This window comes from Haliotis asinina, chromosome 2 (genome assembly GCF_037392515.1).
Source record: "Haliotis asinina isolate JCU_RB_2024 chromosome 2, JCU_Hal_asi_v2, whole genome shotgun sequence".
NCBI classification, from domain to species: domain Eukaryota; kingdom Metazoa; phylum Mollusca; class Gastropoda; order Lepetellida; family Haliotidae; genus Haliotis; species Haliotis asinina.
Genome location: NC_090281.1, coordinates 36805304 through 36826577, shown reverse-complemented (window position 1 = coordinate 36826577; position 21274 = coordinate 36805304). Strand labels below are relative to the sequence as shown.

Below are 21274 nucleotides of genomic sequence, written 5' to 3'. Positions count from 1 at the left end.
ATTTTGTCTCTAGGGGTATGATCATCAAAGCAATCACGGTTTCCAAAGGATTACATATGAACACATTCATTCGAAAAACTACAGGCTAGAAAATGCATAGTTCTAATATTTTTTAAAATACACTGTACATGCATAGTCTGACACTTTCTTAGTATTTCTGGGACCCGTTTCATAAAGCTCTCATAAGCCTAAGATCTTGTAACTTTTCTTGTAGCATTTGTACTTCCTATGTTACAGTAGAGAAGGTATGAATGCTACAAGAAAAGTTATGAGATTTTAGGCTCATGAGAGTTTAGTGAAACTTGACCCTGGAGTCCAGTAGGACTTGTAAACATACTTTGTGCCTGCCTCTGACAAGTGAAAACTGCCACAGATCCCATTGCCTATATACTCAATGCCTTTTCACAAATGGTCAAATGTAATAGATGTTGAAATCAATATGTTCTAGAATTTGTACTTCACTCTGAATGTTTTTAGCAATATCAAGGTTTCACTTGTTGTCCAGAATTACATAACACTGTTTTGAAAATTGTTTTGTGGTAACCACTCTTTAGCATTCCTTGAAACAAAAAAAAAGGTGCCTTTTTTTATCTATCTCTCTCCATTTTTAATATTTCCTTTTCTTTCTTAAAGATGGCGTATCAGTACACCATATTTGCTGATGTACCTGGTGATGATGGTACATAGTATGCGGCACAATCCTCTCTCTTCACCAGTTCCGTCACATCACCCTGGAAACATAATATACATGGAGCAGATAACTCAGGACAATCTTACTGTATCTGTTAGTGCAAATGACTACTTGTGTGCCCTTCAGCTGGTTGTTATTTAAAGGAGAGCTAAACTCAAATTTTTGGTACTCTTTCTATTACTGCATATGAAAGACTTTTGGTTAGTCATAAATGAAACGCCATTTTTTTAAAAAAAACCCCCAAACTTGTGGTTAATTAATACCAAGCACTTAAAAGTTGCTAAGAAGCCGACTGCTTCTCTCTCGCCCGCAAACGAAACTGCAGACAGGTTACGTAACTCTGTCGCCAGAGCCCTACAGTGACGTCATAAAAGGAACGCTTTCCAGTTAAATGTATAGAAAATGTGTAGGAAGCTCGTCATTTTGCTAATTTCTCGACGTCACCAAAGAAATGCAGAATTGTTGTGTTGCCGTCAATTGTTCCTTGGGGTCGGGTGATGGTGTCACTATGCACAGATTTCCACCAGACTCCGTAGTTTGTGTTTAAATTGGTTGTTAGTGTGTGCGAAGATAGCTTTGTGGAAGCCTGTGGTATATACTAAATCGGATGATTCGCCCCTACCACGCTTCCAGGATAGAAAATGGAGTTCAAGTTTCATCGAGTTTATAAAATCAAGACTGCTTACTACACATTGCTAACCAAAAGGATTTTGCATGGAGATATCGCTTTCTTCCTCGGAAACGAGGTTGTGGTCAAAGTGAAAATATTATCGTAAGTAATATTATATTGACCCCTTATATTGACCGATTCCAAGAGTGAAATTGTTATGATAGCAAGGAAACAAGGTGGGGGTTGTATATTGCAAGCAATGTTATATTCACCTCCATCTCACTTCCAAGAGTGAAATTGTTATGTTATAAGCAATGTCATGCAAAATCCTATTGTCCATCAATAAAATACATATTTTACTACCAGTAGAAAGTAATTGTCCCTTTGTAAGTCGGTGAAAACAAACTTAAAAAGCATTCATCCAAAGAGAGAGCGACGCCATTTTTGAAAATCGTGACGTCAAATCCATTTAATTAATGAGATTATGTATGGTTTGTCCTCATCAAGTTATAAAATCAAAACTACATAAATATGTATTTGAATCATTACCAAAAGGAGTTTGCATGACACAACCTGTAACATAATCTAAGCGAGGTCATTGTCGAAAAGAAAATACTGCGTGATAAATTTCTTCACTTGCTAAATTTACTTGGTTTGGAACGTTCACTCACCAGTATGTAGACACTTGTCAATATACGTCTTTATACTTAGTCTCATAATCCTAATTACTTTATAATCATACTTGCATGCATTTTGAACCTTAATAAAAAGAAGCGATCTGCGAATGTATAACAGGAATGTAATATGTGGACATTTCATAGTTTTCCTATATGAATCATAATTCGCACGCACGCCCTATTGTATGTCGTCTGCATCATTACACTTAACGACGAAAACAATGATTCTGTTGAAAGCTACGACAACGTATTAAAAACAAAAATGCAAATATTAAAATTAAAGTTGTAGGAACAATGTCACAATGTCAGGCTATTACCTTCTTCCAGGAATGTATCCATCAATATTTAAGTTTGTTTTCACCGACTTACAAAAGGACAATTACTTTCTACCGGTAGTAAAATATGTATTTTATTGATGGGCATTAGGATTTTACATGGCATTGCTTATAACATAACAATATCATCCTTGAATTGAGGTGGAGATCAATATGAATGTCACTTCGACCCCCACCTTGCTTCCTTGGAAGAAGTCCTATGTTAAAAGTTGTGTCATGCAAAATCCTTTTAGCCATGATTCAAATGCATATTTAACTACCAGTAAAAAGTACTTTTGATTTTCTAACTTGATGAGAACAAACCATACATAATCTCATTAATTCAAATGGATTTGACTTCACGATTTTCAAAAATGGCGTTGCTCTCTCTTTGGATGAATGCTTTTTAAGTTTGTTTTCACCGACTTACAAAGGGACAATTACTTTCTACTGATAAAAAAGTTGTGTCATGCAAAATCCTTTTGGCCATGATTCAAATGCATATTTAACTACCAGTAAAAAGTACTTTTGACTTTCTCACTTGATGAGAACAAATCATAATCTAAATAATTCTAACGAACTTCAGCCTCTGACTTCACGATTTTCAAATGTGGCGGCGCCCTGTCTGAGGATGAATGCTATATAAGTTTGTTTTCACGGACTTACAAAATCAAAATTACTTTCTACTGGTAGTAAAATATGTATTTTCTTGATGGACATTAGGATTCTACATGACATTGCTTATAACATAACAATTTCACTCTTGGAAGCGGTCAATATAAGGGGTCAATATAATATTACTTACGATAATATTGTCACTTCGACCACAACCTCGTTTCCGAGGAAGAAAGCGATATATCCATGCAAATCCTTTTGGTCAGCAATGTGTAGTAAGCAGTCTTGATTTTATAAACTCGATGAAACTCCATTTTCTATCCTGGAAGCATGGTAGGGGGGCGAATCATCCGATTTAGTTTATACCACAAAGATCACTTCGCACACACTAACAATCGATTTAAGCACAAACTACGGAGTCTGGGGGAAATCTGTGCATAGAGACACCATCACCCGACCCCAAGGAACAATTGACGGCAACACAACAATTCTGCATTTCTTTGGTGACGTCGAGAAATTAGCAAAATGACGAGCTTCCTACACATTTTCTATACATTTAACTGGAAACCGTTCTTTCTATGACATCACTGTAGGGCTCTGGCAACAGAGTTACGTAACCTGTCTGCAGTTTCGTTTGCGGGCGAGAGAGAAGCAGTCGGCTTCTTAGCAACTTTTAAGCGCTTGGTATTAATTAACCACAAGTTGTTTTTTTTTAAAAAAGAATGGCGTTTCATTTATGACTAACCAAAAGTCTTTCATATGCAGTAATAAAAAGAGTACCAAAAATTTGAGTTTAGTGGTCCTTTAAATCCCCATAAAACTAATTAATCAATGAGCGTATTATCGGTTCATCCTTTGATCGATCCAGCCAAAAGAAATGCCAAATGGGGGCCTTTGTCAGGTAATCTAATTATACCACTAATTATACCTATTATAAATTCATTAACTGAGCATCAAGCGAATAATGACAAATAACGTGTAGGTTTATACCACCTAACACGGATTACAACCTAGCGACACCCAGTGATTTTGACAGAATCGTCTATGAAAACAAGGGTTGTAACTCGAAAACTAGGCAAAGCAGGAGACAAAACTAAATGATAGTAGATTGTGAGGACATATAGCTTTCATTTTTCTCAACAGCTTTCGCGATTTCAAGTTTGTACAAACCTGTAAACGAAATAGTTTAACCCCTGAAATGTAGATGAATACTGCACAGACCCTCATTTCTATACCCACTATTACATCACAGAGACGCGCCGCTCTGATTGTTTGAAATTTCATTTGCGGCTGAGAATTTTGCACTTTTGACAAAAAGGTTGATTTAAGGTAATTAAAGATGGAAATGAGCATTTTTAATGACGGGGTTTCATTTATAATGATGTCAGCAACTGATTTTGCATTTGTACCCTATTAGAGTATATGTGACCTTTAATACCGCACTCAGCAATATTCCAGCTATATGGCGGCCTGCAAATAATCGAGTCTGAACCAACAATCAAGTAATCAACAGCATGAGCATTGAACTGGGATACAATGAAGTGTGTGAAGCTTGTCATTGAGCCTGACCATCTGATCCTCTCAGTCACCTGTTACAACAAGCATGGATTACTGAAGATCAGTTCTAACCCAGATCTTCATGGGTATAATTTATAACAGTATTTCAGACACATAACAGCATGTCAGCTATTACCATGTATGCATAACAAATTTGAAAAGCATTTCAAACACATCAAGTTGCAGAAGCTGACCACTGGAACGACACTAGCATAGTTACGATAAGCAAATGATCATTAACAGGACAAACCAGTATTCAAACCCTTTTGTTCACGCAGTCATCATGTCAGAGACACAAATGGAAAAAAAATGACCTAACTAGGCAAGAAACCAAGTTGTTTATATGTTTTTAATTGTCAAAGGAGTGTTCCTGGAACGTACATCATGCACCACAATATGAGAACTAAAAGTAGGGGCCCGTATCCAACATTAGTTAAAGGCAGTAGATCTACTCACCCCGTTGGAAGCATTAATGTTGTATTTGCAGATCATTCTGGCCCTCTCCATCTTGTTGATGCCAAGAACCCTTTCCTTGGCCAAAGTTTGTAAGAACACGTAGCTGGAATTGGGACACAGTTCCACACACACCTGCAAGCAGATTCCCATATTAAACAAGACACAAAGAGAGGAAGTTATATCATCTTCACCGTCTCAGTCCCTTTAAGAATACTTACACAATATCCTTCAAAGAGTGTGTTCCAGAAACACATGGATCTTTGTCACATATATGAAAACTTTTAAATTACCGTTCATTGATTGTGTACGAAGCATATGCATGTAACTCCTCTGAAGACAGAGAGGGAGTAGAGATAACTCCCATCTTTGAGAGCCAGAATCTATGCATTGGACTTGGCCTTCAGTCAGCAGAAGTTCACATTTACACAACTTTATACACACATGATTCTGTCCTGGACCCTACCTGTGGTGTTGGGCAGCCATTGATGATGTTGGGACCCATCCTTGCACACTGCAGCAGGTCGAAGAAGAACAAATATGGTTTGTCCCTTAAAGCAAAATAACAACCATCATTACTGGAGCATGGGGATTGCATTCAAAACCAACACCACAAAGTGCTTTAGTTCTTACTACAGCAAGGGTAGTTTCCACATTTCTAATACAATGCTATCAAATGCATTTTAAGCCTCAGTACGACAGTTCACATCACGGAAAAGGTATAGTGCAGTATGAACTTGTCCTGGGTACATTTCTGTACTCTGATTTTGACTAGGGTACACATCTGTAGCACCCGTGTTGACAATCCCTTCTGCACTAATCATAATCAACTGTATGACAACCAAAAGACAGCCTGTTTATTTGGATAAATTCTCTTCTTCTACAGAACTTGAAGAGATTCTGTTTACCTTGCTGGATGTCATCAAAACATGTTGATTAACATTCCTCATAGAATAAACAATTACTTGATTTAACATTGTATAACTTCTGATTTTTGTCTTAACAAACCCTCATCCAAACCAGCACTGAAACAGCCAATCGATAACATGCTCAAAGAACAGATAAATATACAGTTATGTTCACAGAGATCAATATTCTTGTGTCTCTTGTGTAATTACTTGAGTTCTCCAATTCCGCATATTTTTCCACTGGAGTCCGTTGGGTGGATGAGTCGCATGGGGTCTCCCCGAGAATAGCCTGGTGAAGACAAGAGATAAACTAAATAAATGTGTGTTGTTGGTTGGCCTTTGTGTAGCATGATGCAGAAAGACACATATATGTAAAACATTACTGGTGAGAACTGGAGATGAAAAAGTCAATTTTTCTGAAGTGTCAACCTTAATGTGACCTTGTTAGTGTCATTGCAAAGTCTTCCAAACTTGTTTCCACCTTGCTGCCATTTAGGGAAACACATGAGGATTGGTATGAACCTGACATAGACATGGTGCCACAGGCCAATTCTACCATGGAAGTTATAGTTTACACCAGTTCTTCAATAATGTACCACACTTTCCCCCTCCCCCAACAACACTCAGGCTGTAGGTAACCCTTTCAGGCACTGTTGATAGAACACAGGCCCGGCAACAGAAAACATCTAAAATGATGCCGGATATATAAATGACTTGGAAAAGAGCATAAAAACTATGTGTTCCCCAGCTATTACTACACTTAACAAGAAAAGTAATCTATGGGTAATCCTTGCATAATTCAGTATATATTCAGATTAATAATATACATATTCATGGCACAGAAACACATTTGCCTCACGTTATCTATTTCCCTCTTACATAATCATATCACTTTCTGATTATCCATGCATATGTTCTTATGACAATCAGCTGAGTGGATAGTAATAAAATGCCGCTCACCCTAAACAAACTTTTCCGTGTATTCATATGGATGATGGAAATTACCAATATTTGATAGCTTTATTTAGACTTGCTTATGCCTCTTCAGTACTTGTATAAATTCCATTTCTAGATTATATGAATATTAATAAAAAGTTGTCCTTAAAATGGACTGTGCTCTGGTCTATAGTTCTTAATAAAACTAGTAGGCTCTTCTAGAATCACCTGTTGGGATCTATATTGGAGACTGTGGGATTTCCATCCATTCTGAGGCACAACCTGGGTGAAACACTTGTAAGTATGGGACCATACATTAGTATATTATCACATCTACAATATTAGAGAATAGTCAGAAGATATCTTTATGGCAATGTTACTCATCAAGACTGATCCCGTCAATCATCACCTATATATCTCATCATCACTGGGTTGGTGGGGGAGCACAGTGGTCAAAGCTCAAACTCTTCTCACCAAAGACCCAGGTTCAATTCCCACTCGGGTACAGTGTGTGAAATCCATTTCTAGGACTGAAATACTGCTTAGCACTAAAACAAACACACTCACTCACTCATCATCAGTTGCAGCACAGACAGCAACACATCTAACTTGCGTCATCACCCGTGGCAGAAAATCAGAACATCAAGCTCCTATGCAACAAGGCCTCCAGTGCCTGCCTATCGCGCGCAGGATTAAAACAAAATTCTGTTCAAGTTGAGATGTTTCTTTCTACCAATCAAATCTTCTTTACGCTCATAAACAAAACAGGTTATAAACCAAGCAGGTTTGAGAAGAACTGGCATAATAAGGTTATTACTTGCCTGTGGAAGACATGTCCCGTTACAGTGGTTCTACTTCTGTTAGTATCATACACATTCTCATCTGTTCTTATCTCAAGGGGAAGAACGCAATCAGTTTGTATTTAAAGTCCTTAGCACAAGGACAGAGTCATATGGAGATCGCTCCTTCCATAAAACTGGGACATCCTTTGAAACAGCAACATGAATTGCCTCAACATTCAATAAACTCTCAGCATTCAGTCGACCAAAGACTCATATTTCCAAAACGGTCTCTAACATCTGACATATTACTTTCCTCAGCCTTAGACATACTGTACATCCATCCATGCAGACTTAACTAACATAAGGATAGAACTATGCAATACTATACGCCCTTGAACTTATCATTTGCAGCCTCATAGCAAGGGTCAGTTTTACTAAATGAAAACAAATAAAGTCATTTCTATTTTCCTATGGAGTAAGGGCTACCACGTCACCATCTATAAAGTGATATCCATCTCTAAGACCATGTCAAAAAATGATTCCTAGTCTAAGCTAAATTGGGAACATTTCTTCATCTAAAAAGTGACCCCTACCTCTTAAGCAACCTCCCCAAAAAGTTCCAGATCAAAGGTAAATATACCCATCTATGAAACAATAATGAATGTAGCACCTGCACAATATGATCTGTTCATTTGAAATAATAACAAGAAGACACAGCCATCAATGCCCCCCGCAACGGCAAAATACTCTTCCTGAAAATGTTTACTAACTAAATTATTACAGTCTGTCAATGTTTTGATGTGTATATGGCAGAGTGGACAGACAGTAATGTAAATTTTTGAAGTTCTGCTCCAGAAAAGAGCACTACCATCAAATTCAGTCATGGTCAAAATTGTTGCAATGGAAACGCAACCAACATTTTACTCAGATATCCAAAACCACCAGAAGGCACCACTATACCACCTGATCTATCTATGTGCCAAGTTTGACAAAGAAATAGTGAACGGTTTTAAACTTCTGCTCCGGAAAAGAGCACTGCAACCACCATTTTCAGTCAGAGTCAAACTTGTTGACTTGGAAACCACAAAAGATAAAGTTCACACACTGGTGTAACCCCAAAAGGCACACCTAGGGATCCTGGTGAACATGGAGAACATGTGTACCAAGTTTGACAAAGCTGATAAAGCTAAATTTTGGGAGATCTGTTCTGAATGAAATAATACCTTCAAAGCCACAGCCTTAGTCATATTTCATATTGGAAACAGCCAAAAATAAAATTTACATCTGGATTTAACCAACAAAAGGCATATCTAGGGATCATGCTTGACATGTGTAGCAAGTTTGATAAGTTATTACGAATATTTTAGGAGATATGCTTTGCACAAAGTAACTTAGATGCATGGATGGGTGTACGCAGAGATTGGAACTCGTTTCTATATCCCCTACAACTTTGTTGTTGTTGTGAATAACGATTCTGATACTTGGTTGTATTATTAAGAACTTTTACAAACAGAAGTCATCTAATGTGTTGAAAAGTTGGGGGACCAGATTTGTGACCACAAAAAATTGTGTTGAAGTGCAACAATAAGCGAGGAAAGGAAGTCTAAGGGGAATCTGAAAGTGGTCTGAAGAAGAAATATTGAGTAATCATGTAGATAGACAAACCGACATAGGCTATGAATAAAACATGAAGAGATGCAGTCAGATGCCAACCTGCATCAATCCATAATTCAAGAGATTTCTACTAAGTTTGACTGCATTAATGTACGAGCTCTCAAACTCCTGCAGCCCACCTCACAAATATACAGGTCTCGTAACAATCGCTTGACCCTCTGCTAGGTGAAGAGGTAAACGTGGTCAAGAGAGTAATCTTAATACAGCAGAGACCTGAGTTACTTAAGTAAAGCAAGGACCAGATTCTACTGAAGCTTACAGATCATACAGTAATTAAGGCAAATAGACCATATTTCACATAAACTTACAGACAAACCAGACACCTCTTTAACGAACAGACCAGGCACCACTTAAAGCAAGTAGATCAGAGTCCACTTAAATTAACAAAATATGCTTCCCTCAAATCAAATAGACTAAAGTCCACTTAAATTAACAGACCCAATGCCATTAAAGCAAATAGACCACAGTCCACTTAAACTAGTTTGACAGACTAGGTTCCATTCAAATCAAACAGACCACAGTCCACTTAAACTAGTCTGACAGACTAGTTTCCACTCAAATCAAACAGACCACAGTCCACTTAACTGGCAGACCAGACACTACTTAACTGAGACATTATTCCATTTAAGCCAGAAGGTCAGATTTCACTTAGGTTGACAGACCTCTTTCTAGTAAAGCTAATAGACCAGGTTCCACTCAGAACAAAAAGATCAAACAGACCAGCCTCCACCTAACTAACAGACCCGATTCCATTGAACTTTAATGTCAACAGGTCAACTTCCACTAAAACATGCACGGTTCCTGTAAAGGTAACAGACCAGATCCCAGTAAAACAAACACAGGAAGGTATCCATGAATGCAAACATGGTGGTAATGAATTGTCTCTTGTACAGAACCTAACAAAAAATTTGTCATGAAATAAACTTTGGTAATTCAAAATTACTTCTGCATCAAAACAAATATGATGACATTCTCTTGGCTCCTGTCTGTCATATATTTACATCTAATTATCACTAAAGTATTTGTTGTATGGAGGAAACTGATAAAGACACGGAAGCTGCATGCTAATGAGTTCCATCCTGTTCACCGACTGAAGTGTAAGAAACATACAGAAATGTTAGATGGCTGGAATATAAGCACGAAATGAGATCTATTCATTAACACAGTTTCCATTATGATTCACTGTGGTGGATACTTTCAGCGCTGACGCAGCATAGTCTGTACAGACAGCACATTCAAGAACCAGACAATATGACAGGTGTTACACCAAGCACTGTGATAAATATACATTAGACCCCTAAACAGCAAAACAAAACTGTTGAAAGGAAATAATTCTGGATGACTGCAGTAAAGAGAGCTTCAGATTTTCATCCCCAACAAACATCTATCTCTTTATTATTTTATTGTCTCTCAAAATACAGACTACCAACAAATAACAGTTTGAGTACCTTTATTCTATCTGACACACTTTATAATCAAGATCACTTCCACATCTAACTGAGAAAGTCCCAAACAGAATTGATCTTCAGTAGCCTAGTGGTCTAAGCAATCACTTGTCATGCTGAAGACACCCATTTCCCATGTGGGTACAATGTGTGAAGCCCATTTCTGGTGTCCCCATCAAATATTTCTGGAATACTGCTAGAGGTGGCATAGAACTAAACTCACTACCAGCATGGAAACAATAAATGGGAATAACACAATAAATCCACGTGGGAATCAAACCCAGATCTTACTATGTGACGACTGAGTGTATATTATAACCAAACAGCTACTACAGCACCACTGAAAACTTCTTGGTATGCTGACAAATTTGACATAAGAAGACATTCAGGTGAGATTCTGAAAAAAATATCTACATGAGTGAGTGAGTGAGTGAGTGAGTGAGTGAGTGAGTGAGTGAGTGAGTTGTTTTGTGCTGCAATCAGCAATATTCCAATTGTATGGCAGCAGTTTGTAAATAATCAGATATGGACAATCCAGCGATAACCAGCATGAACATCAATCTACGTAATTGGGATGCGATAACGTGTGTCAACCTCGCAAACCATGCTATTGATATTGAAGAATATGTTCATCATGTTAACGGATTACTTACTGAGAAACATACATGAAAATGTGACCAGCCTCACATTTTGGACAATTCTTATAAAAGTATATCTGCTGTAGCCTATATGGAATAATGTCTACCTATCTTGCTGGAAATCTGACTCCAATGCAAATGACTAGAGCTAATTTAGTTTAATGTCCCACCAGTATCTCAAGAGAAATGGACTGATTCTACCAGACTGGCTGAAAGTGGCATAGAGTCACACAGGGACTAATATATACCACCATGTACACTTGTCTATTTCATCAGCGACGTAATCCATTTCACATGATAAAGGCATGTTAATGCTGTCTCCAGATGATACAATTGTTCAGGAAAATTGATTTTCTGATTTCTGAGCATATTGTGTTATGCGTTATCGGCAAACTGCATAGAAACAGTTGGTCAGACAGCATGAGTGAGGTCAATGTCACACTTAATGACATCAAGGGAGAGAAGGTGAAATGACCAACTTCGTGCGAGTCTATTGTTACTAACAACTGTGAATCTCATCATCGCAAGTGAATATTTGCAAAATGAATTGGAATATATGTTGCTTTGACGTCTCTTAGAAAACATCTGATTTGATGGTAGAAAAGTACATAATACCAAACATCCAGATAAGTTAAGTGCATTTAAGCAGCTTATCTTGAGCTCTGATATGGTATATTTTGCACAAAAAACATTACTTCACTAAACTAAGTCATCATAACCCAATTAAATTTAAGTAAATTCTTTGTTGTATCCAATGAATGACTCAGTCATTGTAGTTCTACGCTGCACTCAGCAATATGGTGGCAGTCTGTAAATAATGAGGTCTGCACCAGACTACCAGTGATCAACAGCATGAGCATCAATCTACAGGATTTGGGATACAATGACGTGTCAACTAAGCCAGTGAGTCTGACCACTTGATTCTGATAGCCACACCTTATGCATGGGATGCTGATGATCAATTCTGACCTGAATCTTCACAGGTATCCACAGAATGACTGCACTCAAGAAAGTATTACGTAATTTCAGCAAGGCAAGACCGTAGCATCATTATTAACCATGATTTTCTGAAAACAAAGGCTTAATATAAGCTGGTTGTTTATTCACTGTCAAACCCTGACCAGGAGTACATCCTTACCCAGTATGGAGACGATGATGCTACCGATGATGAAGAGAATGAAGAGGATACAGCAGATGATGTCGGTACATGACCTGAAACAGAAGGCATGAGTAAGTTGGGTGGTGAGTCGGAGATCTCAATTACTATCACATACTTTTGACACTGTGTGAGATAACATAAACACTGCTTGAATCATTACAGCGTTTAAGTTTTTCACAATCGATCCTGATTTGGCCATTATAATATAGCTTCCAAAAAAGCAAGTGAGAGAGCAAGTGACTAAAGTTATGGACTATTTGAATAGTGTATGGTCAGAAATGGGTTCACTCACTGTACCCACGGGTAGGGTTTTGTGGGGTAGGGGAACACTAGTTTACTTTTATGCCACACTCCGCAATATTCAAACAATATGGCAGTGGCCAGTAAAAAATCCAGTCTGAACCAGACAATCAAAAGCTTTGATCTTCAAATTTAGGATAATTACTATGAAGTGTGTCAACCAAGTCAGCAAGCCTGACCACCTGGTGTCCTTAGTCACCTCTTATGAATAGCATGGCTTGCTGAAAATCAGTTCTCACCCAGACCTTCACTGGTTGTATTGATGTAGAAAATATATCCCTTCAGAATCATTACAATGTCAAGCAAAACCAAATTCTATGAGTGAAGTTGACTGTCCATAGAGCTTGGTTTTCCTTCACCATTACAACTTAAGTGCCTCTCAAAGAAGACACATCATTGTCCTTATACTGCTAATTTCTTATAAAATCTCTCGGAGTATATTCTTCTTACTACTTGGAAATGATCAAATTTTTGACACATCATCACCAAAAATTGAACACTGCATTAGTGACAAACCCACAATTTATATATCATACATAAAAATGTCCGTGTAAAAGAACTCTTTGGCCGACTCACCACAATCAATATCCTTCTACTCTAAATTAAGCCTGCATATATATACATACAAACCACCCTATAATCTGTTTTTTTACATACAGAAAACAAAAACAAAACATCGCCTGAAAACATATCGAACTAGGCTATGTAGATTAAGATATGGCTGCTCGCTCAAGGAATGTAATTCCTATACCATGTTAATTACAGTAACAGGATGTGATATTAACATCAGTGGCAGGATTTCATCTGAGCTGAAGATCAGTGTCACAGCACAGAACAGAGTGCTCTCTACTTCACCGTGGACTGATAACATCTGTGGTAGCCTTGCACTAAGGCTGTTTTAAATAAGACAGTAGTTCCATCTTTTCAAGAGGCAATTCTAAATTAGCTGATGCACAATCTGTAACTGCAACAGCACCTATTTCAGGATCTTACAGCCAGATATAGCAAAATGTACCACATCTACATCCATACTTAAACTGGAAATGAGTGCCCAAGGGCTGTAGTCTTCACTGAAGCACATTACATTACTATCATTGTGACATGTCAATGTCTTATACATCACGCTGTTGAGCCTGTCCCACCTGTAGTCGTTGGGATGTGCTTTGCCACACTTGCTATCACTAGTTGCAATGGGGATGAGTGATGTATAGATATTGAAATATTTAGGAAGGGCTTCCTGTGTTGTGTTAGAAATGACTTAGATATCTTGATTGAATTCTTGCTTGACAACGGAACAAGAATCTGTATCAAAATGTTGCACTCATGAAACAAAGGCAGGTGTTATCTATAAAGTTTGTTCTGTACTTTTATATATAACCTTAGAGACTTGTGCAAGTCTACATCAAGTGTACCAAGAGTGTGGTCCTAAATGCAGACACAGGTTTCTTAAGCATGCTGAATATTCAAATGGTGTTTTCTTGAGATATTTTATCAAGGGGGTTAGCAAACTTTGCTCCAAAATACACATGGCTAAGACCTGACCTTGGAGACGTCTTGTTGATGTGTTTATTTGCTTATTCATGAGGTTTGCTGTTGCACATAATTTCATCAAAATCAGTTGTTGTCACAAAGTTTATGTTTCCTGAGGTCATGTTTAATATCCACCTTCCATCCACTTCAGTATGTCTGAGCATAGGGATTGTTGATATTCCATGATTACAGGGAATGGTAATGATTTTTAAGGAGAAATGAATGATACCTCATCCCTTCTCATGCCCCCTCTGCCCCCCCACCCCACCCCCCAAAAATGTCAAGCAAGTAAGTGATCATGCTGCATGTCATGTACAAAATTGCTAACAAATACTTAGTGATATTTAGTGGGATATAAACTTGATATTCAATTTATGTTTGTGTGAGACCAAAAAGAAGTCAACCACGTACTCATGAACGAGCAAAGATAATTTACAGTAAGTTTTGAAAAATTAATAGACCTGTCCCTAAACAGACAATAACTTTCACATGGGTCCTGTAAATTATCAATTGCCTGGCTTTCCCAACTTTTGACCAACCTACCTTCCCCACAGGAAAACCCCACTTCCTTAAATCATGATCCCCACAATCCCTAATTCATATGTGTTCTGACTTACAATTTATATTATAAAATATGTTGTATGCAAGCAGTTTTAACATAAGATATAATAGCTTGTTCACCAATCCGTATTCATTTATTGAAGTCACAGTGTTTTTCAACACTTGACCAACCCTCACCTCTTCAAGATCCCACTTCCTTAAATCATGATCCCCACTTCCCTAATCGTGACCAATTCTTTCCAAAGTCATGTCCATCCTACCAAAAGTACCATTACAAATACACTCAACTACAATCATCTTGTTATGAAACATATATGACTCATCATTCTGTCCAACATGAATGTCATTCATACCATAGCATCCATAACGTCTCCTAATGTTCCTCATGCTGTAAATATTCTCGGTTTTATGGGGTCATATTTGATTGCTGGTAGTGAAGTACACACAAACATAACTTGCCTCCAGCAATATCCCTCAACTGGAACACCTTATACTCCAGACAAACACCACTGTGTATAGTAAAGCATTTCTAAAATATACTGATGGATATACCTTTATAATTTTTTTTTTCTGTCCTGACCACTTGCTGGTTGTTTTTTCTTCACATGTCTGCTAACGACTCAGGGGGCGATTGGGAAGCCTAGTGGTAAAAGTGTTCACTTATCATGCGAAAGACCCTGGTTTGATTCCCAACTTGTATACAATGTGTGAAGCCCATGTCTGGTGTCCCTCACCATGATATTGGTGGAATACAGCTTAACATGGGAGGAAATGTACCATATTCACTCTCTCACTGTAAACAACTGCTGTTACAACAAACTTCAATAATCAACTGTAGTTACATGCTCCATAAACAGTAGAGGACGTAATGTGTACGCGAGACGGTCTCCCGTTACATGTACAAATGACTACCTGAGAGGGGGTCACTCATACGCGTGACTGCCTGATCAGAGACAGAGAAATTCTGCATGTCACACAAAAACGTGTCTAAAAGTGTTATTTATGAAAATAATTAAACAAAATTTGCTACAGTTGTTGCAACATCATCACTTTATTGAAATGGTCATTGGTTTTGTTTTCTTTGTTTAATGCCACACTTAGCCATATTTCATCTGTTTGATGACAGCCTGGACATTTTATCAAGTCTGGCAAGACAGTGAATGACATCAATGATATTGATTCATGCTAAAATCACAGAATATATATATGAATCTGATTAAAACAAATAAGAGAAATGGACAAGGAGCCCCAGTAAGCACTGAATTCAAAGCTGAAGAAAATCTAAACTTGCTTCATGTGCAGCTTACAGAAAGGCCAAGGCTTTAGGGAAAATAATGTGGCTGAGAGGGACTATCAGATGGACTATGAATGATATTATGGTTAATAATTTGTGTAATTGTAGGATCCTGATTTATGATGTCATTCAGTCTGACCACTTAATAGATTCCAAACAATGCTCATAGCAAGTGATTTGGGAGAGTATTTCAGTACATCTGAGTGTACCTTCTTTGAGAGGCATTTCAAAGGGGTTGTGATGATGAAGGAAAACCAAGTTCTCTATGGACAGTCAACTTCTTTATTGCAATGAGTTCACATTACAGTCTAGGTACTTACACCATTATCAAGCAAGTGATGGATATTGTTTACTGTTGGAATCAGCAATCAATCCACTATAATTGTGGTAAACGATTATCATTGAAACATATACATTTGTATTGTAATCACCAATTTGAAGGATTTCCCCCATTGTTTTTATAATTAATGTGTTTCATAACTAAACCTGTCATGCAATGAAATGCAAGCTTGCATGACAGACACTGACATTGTAACTGAACAATAAAAGAGTTTAAAATTTTAAAATGTGCATAGCTTTATGTTTATAAGTGTATGTTTTTTCATGAATACCCATCAAATTTAATGGTTAGTTGTCATCATTCAAGTGGGTTTTACTAAAATAACAAAACTCTAATCAATTGAAAATATGTCTTTACAATCGATTATCATTTTTAATCCTTTTTTTGATCAATTTTTGATTATTTTCAATCATCAGAACACACTAGTTGTGTTGCTTGATAATAGGGTTCAACTAAATATTTACACGGAAAGACGTTGACTATCCATAGACATGGTTGGTTTCCTTCATCTCCGAGTGTATTAAGGCTACCTACATTACAAACCCTTCAGGTCATTGTTAAAGTCAATTACTGTCACAACACTGTAGACTGGTATGTACCATGGGTAGTGAAACAGACAGAATCTGATATATATCTGGTTAAACAATGAATCAGGCTGTAGGAATGTTCCATGTCATTTACAACTTTGACTTCTCTCTCACAACAATACCCATCATTAATGCTGAGCATATTTTCCCTTATTTAAAGTTCATATTGATGACAACTATTCCATTTTTCTAAAGATTCAACAGAATGAGTTTCTTGAGAGGCATTTAGAAGTCGATATTCTAATATATGACAAAATGTTATGGATGTCAACTTCTTTATTGTTTTTCACAACGTTTCTGGGCTATTCCTTGCCCCTTCGTCATCATTCATATCATTTTGTTGCATAAATCAACGGAATAATTCCCCACCCCCTTCCCATACTCCCCCACCTTGTTTTTCTCATTCAAAAAATATAATCCTGTTTGAAACTAATAATTAAGTACAATCAGTGCACAACTTTGATGATGAGTATATTTTGATCCCAATTAAGACATATTTATCTCAAGTTCACAGCAATGATATAAACAATATGTTAACAAAGTTTCACGAGTCATATTTCTTTGAATACACCCTGTTTTCCAGCATACAGCAATAAACACCCTTAGTATGTATCATGTACATAAAAGCGATTGCATGAGGTAATATTTGGTATTGTGTAATAAATATGATTATACATGACAGTTTTTAGCCAGCACCCAGTTTCTATGGATGAGGCTGGAGGCTAATTATGTGTTCCTATGGCGATGGTGTATTAATACACTGCATATCTCTACAGGGCCCTTAAGCAGATGCTGCCGTCATTATGTAATGCAGCTTGGCAGGAAAGCAAAAACTGACTCAACAAGTGCAGATATCATCAGCTGTGGAAATAGACAACTTTCTGGCAGTATGGATGTTTACTGACAAGGTCAGGGGTTGGTGCTACGTTTGTTCTCTGAATAACATGCTCCGCTAATGTCTTCCTAGTGTAAATATTATCAAGAACATTATTCTGAGAGATAACAGGAGAAATGGTGTCTGTATTTTGGATAAAACATTTACACTACCTTAGACATATTCTGTTCAAGAAGTGATGCATCATCACTGCACTAGTAACTTTCTTTTAACCTCTTTAAAAAAAACCACTGTCCAATCTTCCAGGTTCCGACATGATATAAATCCTGTCAAACTCTACTCTACACTAACTGTTAAAATAGTTGACACAATTGATCCTCAACTTACTTAAACACTTTATCATGCTTCTAGACATAAATCATCTTTGATAACATCTGTTCCATATTTGTTGATACATTATACACAACTGATCACAGGTAGTTCATAATTTCTGCCTCCATTCCTGACTTAGATGCTTACAGGGCAATGTTTTGTTCAGTATAACGCCAATTAACTCATTCAGAGAAAAACACAAACAGCTTTAATTTGGCCAGGCAATTGGAATGCACTGTTGGAAAATGGAATGCATACATCTTTTATTTATCTACACTGCATTACAGCTGAAATTTTCTTTCAACCACCACATGACTTAGATTACAGATGTTTCACATATTTACTTAACTCAAATACATCGTGTTTTACTTGCCAAATTAAAAATCTATGGCATTTCAAACACAACAGAGGAAGCCACGACTTGTATTCCTGCCCTGCCTCAAAAGGTTCAATATTTATACATTACTTGTCCCCACTGCAATGAACACCAGCAAGTTTGCAATACACACCCCCAGGCTACAAGCAGGACAGGGTCAACAGCGTGATGTACAAGACATTGACATGTCACAATGATAGTAATGTGATGTGCTTCAATGAAGACTACAGCCCTTGGGCACTCATTTCCAGTTTAAGCGTGGATGAAGATGTGGTACATTTTGCTATATCTGTCTGTAAGATCCTGAAATAGGTGCTCGTTATCACAAGGCTGGTAACCCTTCTGTTGGTATGAACAAATGGCTTCATAACTTCCCAACATTTCTGCACTTATTATTGGAGACATGGAAGCCATGACGGCTGAGAGGGTTAGATTGCTGACTTTGTATGTTGGCATTAGGTGACCCAGTGTTGCTTAGTTTAGTCTGCAAATGTGGACCTACAATTTTTGGTATTGGATAATTACATTCATAAATCAAGAAATCATTTGAATTTTGAGAAAGTTGGCCCTCTTCACTACCTGATCTCCCATAGGTGAACCATTAGTTGCTCGTGTCTGTCAATTTTGGCTTGTGAAAGATTGTTAGTTTGGTGTTTAACGACGCACTCAGCATTATTCCAGCAAAATAGCAACAATCCAAAAAATACTCACGTCTGGAGAAGACAATCTAGTGATTAACAGCATGAGCATGGAACTGGGATATAAAGATGTGTCAACCAAGTCAGCAAGTCTAACCACACGATCCAGTTAGTCACATTTTATGTCAAGCAACTGAGTTACTGAAGACCGGTTCTAACCCGGATCTTCACGAATGTCATAAACAGAAATGATTTTCACACTCTGTGTCCATGTGGAGAACTGAACCAGACAAATGAACACATTAACCATTAGGTTACTCAAGAATTAAGTCCAAGGTGGGTTTGTTGTTTAATGTCACACACAGCAATATTCCAGTTAGTAAATAACTATAACATAATGTTTCTAGACTAGACACTCTAACAATCAACAGCTTCATCATCTGAACATTGCAATCCGGATACAAGGACACATGTCAACCTTGTCAGTGAGCCTGATCACCTGATCCCATTAGTTGAATTCCAACCTGGATCTTGTCCAGTCTCCAGGGTGTGGGATGAAATCAAACTGACTCACCTGTTGTGTATTGGGCCCTTGAAGGTGGGGTCATACTGATGGGGCGTACCTGGAAACAGAACGACAGGTGAGTGATAAAATGTTGACAGATTGATAGATGTCAGTCTCAAAGGCTCACACCACTAATCACACTTTTGTGTACAAGCTTAACGACTTGCAGCAGTGAGTGAGTTTAGTTTAAAGCTTCACTCAGCAACATTCTTGCTGTCTATACATAATCAAATCTGGATCAGACAATCCAGTGATAAATAACATGAGCATCAATCTACACAATTGGGATACGATGACAAGTGTCAACCAAGTCAGCCAGCCAGATTACAAAACCGCATATGATGCATAGTTACAAGCTGTCACAGACAGAGAAAAAACCCACAAAAAAGTTGAACTGCGATCACACCCCTTCACAAAATCGAAAATCAACAAAGTTGCTGTTGCACTCTGATAAATAACGTAAACTAGTGAAAATTAGTACGCATGGCAACTGACAGTGTTTATCGTACATATCTATTGTGTCTCAGATGCTTAAAACATGCAGGGTTTTCTCAGTAATAATGTACCAGCATTGTAGTAGTAACTTATGAAAGACAAGAGTTACGACCAGTACTTACAATGTTGGCTGTGATACAATACACTGCGCGATTAAACACAGTCATCCATGAACGTATGGTGTGAGAAAACACATTTTATTTGATTACATTCAATCACATTTTTATTCATTGAAACTGTTGACAGAAACAACGGAGACACCATCAGAGTATGGCAATACCCCAATCCATATGCGTACAACTTCCGCTTACCACATTCATACGGGTCCGTTTTTCGCGCCTACCACGATAGCACCAATTTCACATTATTCTTAACAACTATGAGCAGATTAAAACTTCGTAATCCATAGATTCCGAGACCCGCGTTACTTACTCATTGAAATCATTTCTAACAATTTAATGGCCAACATTTTGTTTTTTACAATCAAAGTTGAGAGTACCGCGGGAAGTCAGTGGTAACTACGTAAAATGTATTTGGTAACGGCCTATGTTCATTGTTATGTTAAATATGTTTGCAGAAAACATGCATTATATGCTAACCCAATGGCAATATATAATATATCTGTTACAATAACTGCTTAATATATAAAATATTCTGATTATGGAATAGAAATTCTTTTATGTCACATTATCAGATCGTTTTTACTTGAATCACCGGTACATTGGACCAAAACGTGTGCACAGCTGATCGCTATTTCCGGCCTGGTTGAATAACAGGTAGCGTAACAGGAACAGCAATTAAATTATCATGTCTAGTGATTTTTTATTGCAAGTTTCCAGTACATATTTATATGTTTTCATTTTCAAAGTTCGTATATTTCCACCTTCAACGATACGATACTGACTAGCGACCAGTTATCGCC

General features: G+C 37.5%; 1 protein-coding gene across 1 annotated transcript in view; it reads right to left on the bottom strand.

Annotated features, from left to right (window-relative positions):
- Positions 1-21274, bottom strand: part of LOC137273686 (choline transporter-like protein 2) — a 58141-nt gene that overhangs the window by 21941 nt on the left and 14926 nt on the right. Inside the window, exons 2-7 of the mRNA XM_067806485.1 lie at positions 19867-19915; positions 12439-12512; positions 6036-6114; positions 5384-5468; positions 4921-5052; positions 668-731 (exon numbers count right to left, since the gene is read on the bottom strand). Coding sequence (XP_067662586.1) covers positions 668-731; positions 4921-5052; positions 5384-5468; positions 6036-6114; positions 12439-12512; positions 19867-19915 — 483 coding nt within the window. The remainder of the gene's footprint in view (positions 1-667; positions 732-4920; positions 5053-5383; positions 5469-6035; positions 6115-12438; positions 12513-19866; positions 19916-21274) is intronic.